Source organism: Lissotriton helveticus, chromosome 1_1, assembly GCF_964261635.1.
Source record: "Lissotriton helveticus chromosome 1_1, aLisHel1.1, whole genome shotgun sequence".
Lineage (NCBI taxonomy): Eukaryota > Metazoa > Chordata > Amphibia > Caudata > Salamandridae > Lissotriton > Lissotriton helveticus.
The window spans coordinates 1,881,453,164-1,881,466,361 of NC_136057.1; the positions used below are offsets into that span (position 1 = coordinate 1,881,453,164).

At 50.9% G+C, this 13,198-nt stretch overlaps 1 protein-coding gene across 4 annotated transcripts in view; it reads right to left on the reverse strand.

The window, feature by feature from the left end:
- The window catches only part of ANKRD45 (ankyrin repeat domain 45), a 502,291-nt gene that overhangs the window by 281,354 nt on the left and 207,739 nt on the right, over positions 1-13,198 (reverse strand). For all 4 annotated transcript variants that reach the window (XM_078642319.1, XM_078642293.1, XM_078642311.1 and 1 more), the window contains one exon: positions 3,574-3,829. In XM_078642319.1, coding sequence (XP_078498445.1) covers positions 3,574-3,829 — 256 coding nt within the window. The remainder of the gene's footprint in view (positions 1-3,573; positions 3,830-13,198) is intronic.

A 13,198-nucleotide genomic window follows, 5' to 3' on the forward strand; every position in this document is an offset into this window, starting at 1 on the left:
AAATAGTCAACGTACAACTTATGACTTTTTTAGAAGAAGGAAACATACTTCATTCCACACAATCAGGTTTTAGACCTGGATACTCCACGGAGTCCGCGGTTCTCTACTCCACGGAGTGTATCCGCAAGATGGTAGATGAGGGGGAGACAGCTGCACTTGTCATGTTAGACTTAAGTGCAGCTTTCGATACTGTGCTACATGACACTTTGCTGTCCCGACTATCGGACATTGGAGTGAGGGATCATGCTCTTGCCTGGTTTAAATCTTTTCTCTCCAAAAGATCATTCCAAATACATTGCCCACCCTTCAAGTCATCTTCTCGCGACATCAGCTATGGGGTTCCACAGGGCTCTAGTTTGAGCCCTACCTTGTTCAACATCTATATGGAACCCCTGGCTCGAGTCGTAGAGAACTTTGGGGTGGGCATTGTCAGCTATGCTGACGACACCCAGCTCATGTTCAAGCTCACTCCAGATAGCGAGAAATTTGCCACCAATTTCTCTAGCTGCATGGCTGCGGTCGCCACCTGGATGGATAATAACTGCCTCCGTTTAAATGGTGACAAAACGGAGGTGCTAGTGGTAGGGAACAAAACCTCAATATGGTCCCAGGCTTGGTGGCCTACTACACTGGGTGAGTACCCCCACCCAGTCGAAAAAGTCAAAAACCTAGGGATAATGATTGACTCGGATTTGTCGGGAAAATCACAAGTCAATAAAACAATAGGCAAATGTATGGGCACGCTAAAAATCTTGCGAAAAACCATCGATCTGATTCCCACTGAAGCAAGGAAAACTTTAGTGCATGCACTAATAACACCCCACTTGGATTACGGAAACGTTCTCCTATTAGGGGTGAACCAAAAACAACTGCACCAGCTTCAATGCATTCAAAATGCAGCTGCCCGCATGGTACTGGGTTTACCAAAAAGATCATCCGCCTCTGCAGCCTTGTCTAAGCTACATTGGCTCCCAGTTAGAGAAAGAATTAGATTCAAGAGTCTCTGCTATGCCCATAAAATTGCACACAACAAAGGTCCTACCTATTTGAGAAATCTTCTCACTATCCATCGCCCTACCAGAAACCTCAGATCCTCGGGTATGTCACAATTTAAACTTCCCCGGATCTATAGAGCAAAACTGGGTGGTCGCTCCTTTCGATTCCTTGGAGCAAAACATTGGAATGCCCTCCCAGTTCATTTGAGAATGGAACCATCAGAAACCCTCTTCAGAGTTAAACTTAAAACTCATCTCTTCCCCCATTAACATCTTTCTGTACTCTGTTCCGGTGGGCCGTAGGGAGTTTTGTCAGCAATCAGCGCGGGGATACACAGTTGTGCAGCCATGCGCTTTACAAAACGCTTTATTATTATTATTATTATTATTAATGGTAGATCTATTGCTAAATAAGCTTTGTTGTGCAGGGTTATAAAAACTATGAAGTTAAAAAGCCCCTCAGCCTGAGTGCAGTTCCTTGTGGAACATCAAAAAGATGTCTGCAGTATCTGAAGAGAATCTAGTTAACAGATATCTATGTTTGAAGAAGTTAAGTTGGAAGTTAGCAGTTTTGTTGTTTAATGTCTTTTAGGACAATTTTGGATGTTCAGGCGTTGAAAGTGAGTAGGAGGTTTTTTACTTCGGGTAGTGAATTGGTAACAATGTTGTGTCCGACAAAGACAATGTGTGAGTTGATTTTTAACCAGGTTTTCATAAGAAGCTGAAGTTATGTGCAGTGAGGTGCATACAATGGTATGAAATACAAATGGAGTTCAGACCGGATGGTGAGACACAACTGTTGATTTTGTATTTGAGAATGATTGAAAAGGGTCCTATTGCAATAATTAAGGGGTGGGTGAAAACAGTAGTGCCAGAGGCTGGTTTGGATGTGTCTATGTGTAAAGCCCATTATGTTTGAGAATCTACGGCGAGTAAAGTTTTCCTGAATTGAGGGAGGCTGAAAGACACCTGAAGGAGGCAGACCAGGCGAATATGGGTGTGTTTTTGAGATATTACTTAAGACTAGCAGAGTATGTCACAAATTCTTTTTTAATAGACTTTTAAAATGCATAGAGCTAGCCTCAGTCTAAACATACAATGCAGATTCTTCAAGGTTTGAGAAGAGGAGAATATTAAATATATTAAAGTCACAGAGGTTAGTATTACCCCCATCCTATTTGTAGGGTTTGCCTACCTAACTTGCTAGGTCTGTTTTATGTTGGCAGGACAGTAGAGAAGAAGAAGAAGGACTAAAGCAAGTAAAGAAAGAATAAGAGGAAGGAATGAAGGATGTCGGTGTCTTAAAAGGAAGAACGTTGGAGTTCAAAGAGGATAAGAAAGAAGTGACTCCTGATTTTAAAGGTTACTTGACTTTATCATCAATGTGCTTTAAAGAACTGCGAGGAGTGACAAATAAAGAGTCATATATAGTGCTAGATCACATTTCTTTTTTTTAAATTCTCCTCACTAAACCTTGGAGAATTGTCATTCCCACATTAAAGGAATGAGGTGTCAAACTATCAACATTGGCTTAGGAATTTGGCTTAGATTTAAGTTTCCATATTTGACAATGACAAATTAATTGTTTCACTATTGTCAGGCAGGCTTCTGTATAACCATTCACACTAATATGTCTGTTGGCACCCCTTTTCTATTGTCATGTCTGTTCTTTGTTCTCTAGTAATAACACAAACTGAAAATGTTTGGTTACATTTACAAGATTGTGTTAGGTTATTTTATTTTACACATTTAATCTTAAATCAGTATTGTGAGGTGTTTTTTTTATAGTTTATTTCAGCATTCATATGTGTATATTTCCATCAGGCAGGAGACATACGCCACTGGAGGAGTCCAGTAAGACCAAACACATTAGAGGCTACACTGTTCCTTCTGTGGCAGAATTGTACTGATTTGCATATTGTTTGTCTCCTTCTGTAATAGCACTGGCACGTTAAAAATGTTGCCTAAAGTATTTATATGCATCGGTTAAACATTTGTCTCAAACATTCCCGTCGCACATCTGTTGTACGACGGGAATGTCTGAGACAAATGTCCTGCTTAGCTAGGAAATTATTAACCGCATGCGCGCGGCGGCTTTTCCCGCTGTACGCGGCGTTTTTTTAAAACGCGCGTTACATGACGAGCTCAGCTCGTCATCAGCATGCGAGCGGCGCAACTGATGACGAGCTGAGCTCGTCATCAGCGCCGAAGTGGTAAATAAAGGGATCTCGTCGATCAAATGTCGATGTACGGATCTGTCAACACAGAAGGAGCACAATGGGGAAGCAGTCAGGTCGCCCCCCACTCAACAGTCTACCAACAAAAATAGACCTGACTGATCTGAAGATAAGTGTTGTTGTTCAAGATCAGGCAGGTCTATTTTTGTTGGTAGTGGTATGGATCTGGCGTGCAATTATGCAAGCATACATTAAAGCATAAACCACAGTAAAGAACAGGAAAGCCATCATCTTCAATGATGAAGGCCATGCAGCCTTTGGCCAAGATGCAGGGCAAGCCAACCTGGAAGAGCCTCTGTCACAAACATCACTACCAGATCGCATGGCTTGTCGCAGCCTACCTCTAGGCGTCCGTTGATTGAGGTCCACTCCATGCTTTGCCATTTCTCGAATCACCTCGCTGCGTCCTAGCATACAGGCAAGGAACAATGGACTCCTCCCAACCACATCCTGCTTAGACAGCATCTGATCGACCTTCTCATGAGTCGGATCTTCAGGGTCCTCTAAGAGCTTCTTCAGACCCTCTATGTCCCCAGCCAATGCGTAGCTGAGTACAGGGTTTTCACTTGGCTTTGGCACCAGTGTGTCCATAGGCTCCTGCACACATTGCAAAGGATATAGGTTAATTATTGTTTTGTATTGCATCCTGCCAGGCACATGCAAAAAAAATTGTAGGACATTGAGGGAGAGTTTGGAGGGATGTCCGGGTATATTTGCATGTGAAAACATACATTACAACATCTTTTAAGGAAACATTACCAGAATCTCACCCTCACGAACAGCATTCTGCACAAAAATCAGGCTGCAAGCAACCCCAAATGCTCAAGGGCTAGAGTTAGAATACTAAATGAATCCTACCCTAATCGAAGCTCAGGAACTGGGTTCGAATCTCGGGAGGGACGCTCAACATCCTGTGATTCTGAGCAAATCACTTAATCTCCCCAAACAAAATGAATGTGTCCGTCTGTAACAAAACTAGTGCTCATGTAAAGCGCTCTCATACCTTCGGGGTCGAGTTCGTGCAATGTAGAAATCCTAAACAAATGTGGAAAGCGAGCTTGGTTGCATTCAGGAATCAACTGCATGGCTAATATTTTGAGGCAGAAATTTATAGAATATTTTATTTTGATTGTCTATATTAGGAGTTTATATTTTTTCATAAGATATTTCTGAACTCTTTCTTTTCACATAGAACTTTCTGCTATACCATTGAAAACATTGCTGTTTATTCTGTCACTGGAGAAAGTCTCTGGAGAAGCCAAGCCCTTCATTCGATTTAGGGGGTACCAGGAGCTGCAACTTCCTGTGACTCTCGGCTTTGCCGCTGGCACCACGACACGGAGGGGAGTATGGGGGGACAGCGCCCTAGTACCACCCAGCTGGCGAGCGCAGCCAGCAGCGCGCCCTCGTTGCCGCCCCCCCCGGACAACAGCCAATAGGGAGGGCTCATTGTGGACGGGGGAGGGCGTTTTCGCAACTATATCCTGGCCAGCAGCGTGGCTCGGCCTTCTCTTCCGCGTGGCTGCTCTGCGCTGTAATCTCCCGCGCCGTCGTACAATCGTCGAGGTTCAAAGGTACGTTGCATCCGCCTGGTCTCCCCCCGGCCCGATCCCTGGACGTGCTCAGGTTGATTGGGCCCTGTGATGTTGATCACGGGGGGGGTCGGGGTTTGCTGGTCACGTTTTTCGAGATAAATTTAGAACGGTTTGGGTGGGAAGGGTTATACCGGAGTGAGGTGCGGCGGTCGGAAGGGGGTTGCTACCGGCAACTTGGCCAGAATGGTGCAGTAAGGGGGGAGCAAGTGGAGCGATCATGGCCCCCTTTGGCCTTTTCCGGCCGCAAATAATAGAAGCACCATGACGGGTTGCGAGCACCCGCCGCCATTGCCGGCCACGAGGCACCCGCCGCCATTGCCGGCCACGAGTCGGTGACCCCTGACGCCGTTTGCTGCTGCCTCTGCAACGAGGTCGTTTGACCATGAGGTCAGTCAGTGCGGGCCGTGTGTTATTCCCCCTCATTCCCCGACCTAGTAGGGGTCTCTCACTGGCCCGTGGTGGTCACCGTCCCAGCTCCTGCCTCGGCCTCGCGCAATTGCAAGTGGTGAAGGGCGTGGGGGTACGGAGGTTAGGGAGCAGGACGGGGGCAGGGATTGAAGGACGAGGTCCCGCGGGCAGCAGCTGTCGCTTGTTAGCGGCAAGGTCCCAAGCTCACTTGCAGGGTAGGTCCCATATCACCCAGGCGACCTTGCCGAGGCTGTTTCTGTGGGGTGGGCCCCCCCACTCTCGGCATCTTCAGGCTTTTGGAACCTATAGTGGGTCCATTCGGCAAGGAAATTATTACGCCCCACCCCCTCCTTTGCGGAGGGGGAGCCCATTTAGGGCCTATGTGAGCATCGGCACGCTACAGGATGCTTTCAGCATCGGCGAGTAACAGGCATCGGGACCAGCTACCTGGGAGCATCCGTCACGCAACGTCCCACTCAAGGGAGAGGGATCCAGCTGCACACCTCTAGTTGGTGAGCCCCCTCCTTAGCATTGGCACGATGGGGACGGCGTTGGCGTGGGCGATAGTGCGCGATGTTGCGAATTCGGACTATTCCGGGTCCCCAAAGTTATGAGGTGGCAGGTATTAGTCAATAAGCAACTGTTGCACTTCTTATCGTTGTATTTCACGAACAGCGCCACCACGTGGCAGCAGTCACAAGTGCCGGCTTTAGCAATTAATGGCGGGAGCCGAGCTCCAGAAAACACCCGCTCAAATTAAGCACTGCTGGGTGGTATTCGGCAAACCCGTCATTCGGAAATGCTGTGCCGATTCCTGCAGAAAACTTTGCCTATTCGCACTGTGGTAACATTTTAACTGATGTAGCACGGAATGCACGGGTTATTGCAAATCTGACAAAACTGAGGGTTTCAGAGCAGTCAAACAACCTACCGCGCCTGCACACCAATGAAAACACACCCACCGCCCCCAGATGGCAAAATCCGTTACCCTGCCCAGACGTGCCATGAAAACTTACCATTGTCAGCAGTCAGCGAGGGCAAGCGCGCTTAGAAGGAGAGATGCGGGGATGCGTGTGGGGTGGGTGGAAGGTCTTTTATACTTTTAAAAACGGCAACCCCCCCCCCACCTCAACAGTAGCAAGCAAACCTGCTAGTATGCGGTGGAGTCTGCCCTCCCTAACAGAGCCCGGTGACCCAGGCCCCCCGGGAGACCGTCCATCCCAAGGCCCAAAACCCGACCTCTTCTAGACCGGCCTACACTGCCCCAGCTGCGCACGCACCCACGACTAGCGAGGCCACCTCTCACTCCCCCGGTGGGGCCCCGTGCAACCTGGTCATGCCCAGGGACAGGGCGCTAGTATGCGGTTTTTCTTGTAGGCGCACTTTTTCACTGTACGGGGCAAACTGGTTTACTGCCTTCCCCATTCCATTCGTTCCATAGGCATTTTCTACTGCACACATTTCGGCCGAAAACTACCCGGAACCAAGCTCATATAGCGCCCTGTAGCACAGTGATGTGTGCGGGTGCAGGTTGTGTGACGGTGCATTGCAAGCGCCTACCTGCCGTTCTTTCCTTCACTGCTTGCAACGCAGCGCCTGGAGGCAGGGAGGCGTCGCCGCGCTTTCAATGCGCCACAGAACCGCCGTGGAGGAAAGGCTGCAGCGCACACCTGAGCGGAATGTAAAATGAAAACATGAAGAAATCAGAAGCAGTGACAGTGAGTGTCTAAGAGGAGAGTAGGCGGCTGTCAATCCCCCGTGTAACTGTTTGCAGCTTTAGATTTAAAAAAGAAAACGCCACAGAGGGCCTGTGCCAACTATGAGATAGCATCTTACGGTGTGAGCATTGAGGGGGTGGGGGTAGCATCCGTGGGTTCACCAGGGGTCAGTACTGACGGCCCCCCCTCTTTCTGCTGCATGTTGCGACCCCCGTTCAGTGGCCAGCAGCTGCGAAATGGGGCACTCCTCCTGTGCCTGCCGGTGGCACCAGGCACGATAGCGTGGGGCTGTGCGGGTCTCCCCCTCCCACTTAGGCGAAGCGGCAATGGCGGGCAGAGGCCGCCATGGAAGGGGGGGTGGGCTGCCCGAAAGGGGCAACGGCCAGCGCGCCTCCCCTCCAGCCGGCGTAAGCCCTGAAACGGGGAGAGGCCCTGTAGGGCAATTTGTGGTGAGCCCGCCGGGTCCCCTCTCGCCTTCTACACAACGGCGTTGGCCCCGGCTTGCCTACCGCGATGCTTCTCGGCGTGGGCACGGGTGCAGGGAAGCCAGCGGGGTCACCGCATTCGGAGCTCTGGCGGTGTTGGTACCGGTTGGGGCGGGGAAGATAGTGTGGGGTGGGGGGCTCATAGGCGGCGAGCACATTCGTGGGACTGCACTCTGGCAGTGTATAATTCTCGCGCGGTTGTCCCTAGCTAATGGTTATCTGCGTTCAGGTACAAGTTCAGTGATAAAAGAGCGTTATCCATTGTTACCCAGTTTTAAGTGCTTCTGTCACCCGAGGTCATAAGTAGCGACTTATCAGCATTACCAATTGCCGCTAATCAAATATTATCGACTTATTGGCAGTACCATTGCCACTAAGTAAAATATATATGCGGTTCAATACCAAGCACTGTTCAAATAGCTCCTAACAGGAGTGTTCGCACAATGGTGATAATGGTATCCTTAGAAGAAGATGGACGTTATTCTTAATGCTCCAGGAGCGAATGAACAGACAGGGGAAAGACGTTAAAGCACATCTGTGCAAACAGGCGTCGCACTCACCGTGTCCGGCCAGTCCGGTAATGTCATAAGCAATGTTGGACATTCTGCACTGCAGATCGGTAGGTCATGACATACCCTCTGTCTCTAGATATGCTTAGTGCTGTATTAGTCGCTATTAGTCGCTTCTCCGGGGTGAGAAGGCCAGGGCGGAAGGTTGTACCAACAGGTCACTACAATGGGGGTTGGCCACTCACTCGTGATTCCAAGGAAACACAGTCAAGCACCGGAACTTGGTCATAAGGGTAATAGGGCCAGCCCGTGCAAAGATTAAACAGTTAAGTTACAGTTGTGATCATGGTGTTGTCATATGGTAAAAAGTGACAACGTATACGAGTGCCTGGAAACAGTCAGATCATTATGGGAGTGCATAGTGCTTGCCCACGGGGAAGAACATGGGACGCCGGATAATACGGTTACGGCGGCAAGATAAGAGCAGCGTGATGACATTGTCGGGCAAGGCAAGGGCAGAGTGTATGACATTGACAATCTTGTTCCTCTTTCAGACTACACTCCGAACTCGACGAGAGGAACACTCCGCACTAAAAGGAGGGCGGAGCCACAGATTGGCTCGGGAAGGCGGCAAGGTTGGGCAGCAACTAGATTGGAAGTAGAACAGGTAATGCACGTAAACGAAAGAGGTGTCAAGGGCAGTTGGGTCAGCGGGACGACGGATCACGGTCAGCAGACCACGCTACGGAGGCCGAGGCGTGGGGGGTAGCGAACGCAGTGATAAGTGCCTTACCCCTTGTACTTTTACATCCGTAGGAACCCGGAAGGGTAGAAGCCGTGACGATGAGCACCCGGGGCGCCACCCTGCCACAGGATGGGTTGTGGGCTGAATTTCTAGAGGCTGCGCAGTCTAAAGGGCCAGCATGGGCACAAGGTTTCATTGAAGCACGTAGGCTTGAGGAGGATGGCCGACCTGGGGCCCAGGATGAGGCTCCGGGCACTTCGGGAGAGGGAGCACGTCGATCCAATCGCAAACGGAAGGGCACCCAGAAGGAATTTCCGGCCGTACCGGCACGGAACTCTCGGCCGATTTCACCACCACCACCCGCTGTGGTGGCGCCACGCAACAGTCGGCCGACTTTACCTCCTCCCCCGGCGGGGGACTTACCTGTAGAGTTGCCCGTGGTGCCGACCGTGGTACATGACACAGCGGCTGGAATTTCAAGCTTGGCCCAAATGGGTAAGACAATCGACGATATGTTGGATTTGATGACTATGTTTCAGAGACGCCTAGACGCTATGTCTGCAGTACAAGGGTCGGTCCCACCATTGGCGGTGGACGCGGTGAGCCAAGTATGGGCGCAGACACCGCCAGCGGGGCTCCCATACCCGGTTGGCAGCAGTGTCAACACCCGGGGAACATTGCCCGGCACGCAACAGGGTGCAGCCTCCATGGTTCCTCAAAGTATCGTCTCTGACAGCATGCCGAGCGTACCATTAGTACCCCAACAGATTGCCACTCCCATCGTACCGCTAAGTGTCACTAGCATCGTCCCTCAAACGGGCATTCCGAATATCAATGAGTCTGCCACCCCGCCCATGCTGCCAGCTGCGGGTCAAGGGCAGTCGAGAGAGGGGGTCGCAGCTGGTACGAAGAAGGTCACGAGTGTGGGGGCGGGGTCAGGGGGGGCGGCTCCACTTCCATCGGGAGGGGCAACCACAGATTCACCGGTAGGCATGGCGAAACCCGGCTCGAAATTAAAAGGGGGGGGTTCCTTGGCCAGACAGGTACCGCAGGCTGCTAAAGAAGGTATATGGAGGAGGGAATATATCGACATATTAACTTTACTAATGCATGACAACGCGGGCGCAGACACCAGGAGGATGGGTAAGAAAGAGGAGGATAAGGTTAGATTCCAACGCTGGCCGGAGAAAACCATTGAAAATTGGACAGAGGCATTCAACATATTGGCAGCCATAATTGTACAGAAGGACCCAGCTCAGAGCGAGGCCCTGATGGAGTATTCTAACTCTATTCAGCAAGGGGCAAGGGAGTCTGGAGGGATGGGGTGGTTCTATTATGACCAAGAATTCAGGAAGTCAATGGCAAGTTGCCCGGATATGGGTTGGGATCACACTGACATACACCTCTGGTTCAAGCATATGTGTAGGACTGGGAATGCCAAAAGGGAGGCATTGCAGAAGGTACAAAACGAAGTGGAGCCCAAGAAGTGGGAGCAGGAGCAAAGGTGGGAGCAGTATCCAAGGAGGTCCTTTCAACAGCCCTTTCGGGGCGGGCGGGGGAGGGGGCACGGAGGCGAACAAAGACGTTTTAACTCAGGAACATGCAGAATGTTCAATAATGGAGTATGTAATTGGGGGAGGGCTTGTAAGTTTGCCCATGAATGCAACAAATGTGGTGCCCAACATGCAGCAATCGCCTGCACCAGCGTTCACAACACCCCCCCCTCCTCGTCCCAAGGAGCAGATAGCGCGCGTCAATAGGTTACAGGAACAGCACATAAGACAGACCAAGTATGACAACGAGAGAGGCAATTTTCCTTCACAAAGCAGAGAGCAATTAGACCACGTTACAGGCCCACTTTCCACAGGTAAGAGTGCGCAGATCAGAGAAGCAGGTCCCAACTCCCCCCCACAGCACAGAGTGCGGTCACAGCTCACCAAGGTCCACCCTTCTATAGAGGTACAGGTGTTAGGACAGATGAAAATCAGCAAGGGGTTTGGCGATAAGGTCATTACTGAAGCAGTCAGGGGGGCAGAGCATACCAAAGGTCCATCCCCCATTGCACTACAGAATATCCTACCATTGCTAAGAATGTATCCGCTAGTGGAAGAACGAATACTGTTGGTCGAGGGGTTGGTTGACGGCTTTAAAATTCCATACAAAGGCCCGCTGGGACCCAGGGACGCTTTGAACTTAAAATCGGCCAGGGACCTTCCACAGGTGGTCAGCGACAAGATCAGGAAAGAGGTTGACTTGGGGAGGGTGGCAGGTCCATTCTCCGCTCCCCCATTGAACAATTTCCTAATATCCCCACTAGGAGTTGTTCCGAAGAAGCAGCAAGGAGCTTACAGGTTGATTCACCACCTATCCTACCCGGAGGGCAACTCTGTGAATCATTGGTTGGAGGAAGGGTCATGTTCGGTTTCATACTGCTCGCTGGATATGGCCATTGATCTGATCAGAAGAACAGGCAAGGGAGCTTGGTTGGCAAAGGCCGACATCGAGTCGGCGTTCCGCCTCCTACCGGTCCACCCAGACAGTCAGCACTTGCTGGGTTTCAAGTGGGAAGGGGCATTCTTCTACGACCGTTGCATGCCCATGGGCTGCGCGGTTTCATGCGCCTACTTCGAGACATTCAGCTCTTTTCTCCAATGGGCCCTCACGTACAGGCATGGGGTCCACCAAGTGACTCACTACCTCGACGACTTCCTCTTTTTTGGCAAAGAAGGTTCCCGGGAATGCGCAGAGGCTTTACAGGCCTTTGAAGGCATGATGGAACATTTAGGTGTCCCATTAGCACCCGGAAAGACGGAAGGGCCCGCCCAGGTATTGACGTTCCTGGGCATTGAGCTTGACACACTGAAAGGAGAATCCAGACTCCCATTGGAGAAAGTGGATGACCTGAGGCAAGTCATTAAAGGAATGCTGGGCAAGGGTAGGACGACGCTCAAGGAGGTTCAGAAGCTGTTGGGTAAAATGAACTTTGCAGCAAGGGTAATTCCGGCTGGCAAGGTATTCTCGCGCAGGCTGGCAAAGGCGACGGCCAGGGTGAGAAAGGGGCATCATTTCGTACGACTGGGCCCGGGTTTGCAAGCTGATCTGAGAATGTGGGATGAGTTCCTCATGAAATTCAATGGTACAGTGATATGGAGGGCGCCTTGGGAGAGTAGCCAGGGACTATGTCTATTTTCGGACGCATCAGGTCGCGTAGGCTTTGGAGTAATTTTCAGAGAGAGATGGTGTGCCATGAAGTGGCCCGATGCTTGGCGCAAAAAGGGAGTAACGACAAATATAACTGTCCTGGAACTATTCCCTATTGTGGCTGCTATGCATTTGTGGCCAGGTGAACTGGCCAACAAAAAGGTTGTTTTCTGGTCGGATAACCTAGCGGTGGTGCAAGCCATCAATGGCCTGAGTGCCAATTGCCCGCTAGTTCTGAGTCTGCTGAGGGAGTTGGTGAGGGCAGGGTTGGGAAGCAACATTGAATTCAGAGCTCGGCATGTTCAAGGTGTCAAGAATGTGGCAGCTGATGCTCTCTCTCGCTTTCAGCTGTCACGATTCCGGGAAGCATGGCCGCAGGCAGGGAAGGAGATGACGCCATTCCCGCCTATCCTATGGCGACTCCTTCAGTGGGGGAGCGTTTGAAGAGGATGGGGCAACGCTCCCTGGCCCCGTCGACAATGAGAAGATATGCGGTGCAACGGACAACGTTCAGCGAGGTGATCCGGTCCCTGGGAGCATCAGCACTCAATACAGTAGAACAAGTAGAGACTTTTGTGGTGTGGGCAAGGGAGGCCGGCAAATCACACTCCTGGGTGTGTGGCCATTTGGCAGCAGTAAAGCATGATACTCAATTGAATGGCGGACTGGATCCCACATGTTCATTCCAGATCAGGGCAGCACTGAAGGGGTGGGCCAGGGACGAGGTGAAGTTTCCCGACAAAAGGTCCGGAATAGAATTCCCAGCCCTCCAACGCATGTTGGACGCAGTACCGGCCGTCACGAGTTCGAGCTTTGAGGCCCAGCTTTTCTCGACAGCCTTTTGCTTGGCATTCTTTGGGGCCTTTAGGGCCAGCGAACTGGTGGCTAAATCAAAAACTGACATATCAGGGAGGGCTTTAGCAATGATCGACGTCTGCGCCAGGGATCCCTTAGTGCTGTGGCTCCGAAAGTCCAAAACAGATCAGGCAGGGAAGGGGGTGTCAATCACCTTACATGCATTCGAGGACCCCAGGTACTGCCCGGTCTCCTTGGTTAGGGAGTACCTAAAAATAAGACCTTTGCTAGCAGGCACCTTTTTAATTCATGAAGACGGCACGCCATTGACCAAATTTCAGTTAGAGCGAGTGATGTCCTCAGTAATGGCTAGAGCAGGGTTGTCAGCCCCCAACACAGAGCAGAAATTTTCAAGCCACTCCTTTAGGATAGGGGCGGCCACCGCTGCTTACAGGGCTGGGTTGGGTGAGGAAGGGGTCAAGAGGGTGGGAAGGTGGTCATCCTCTTGCT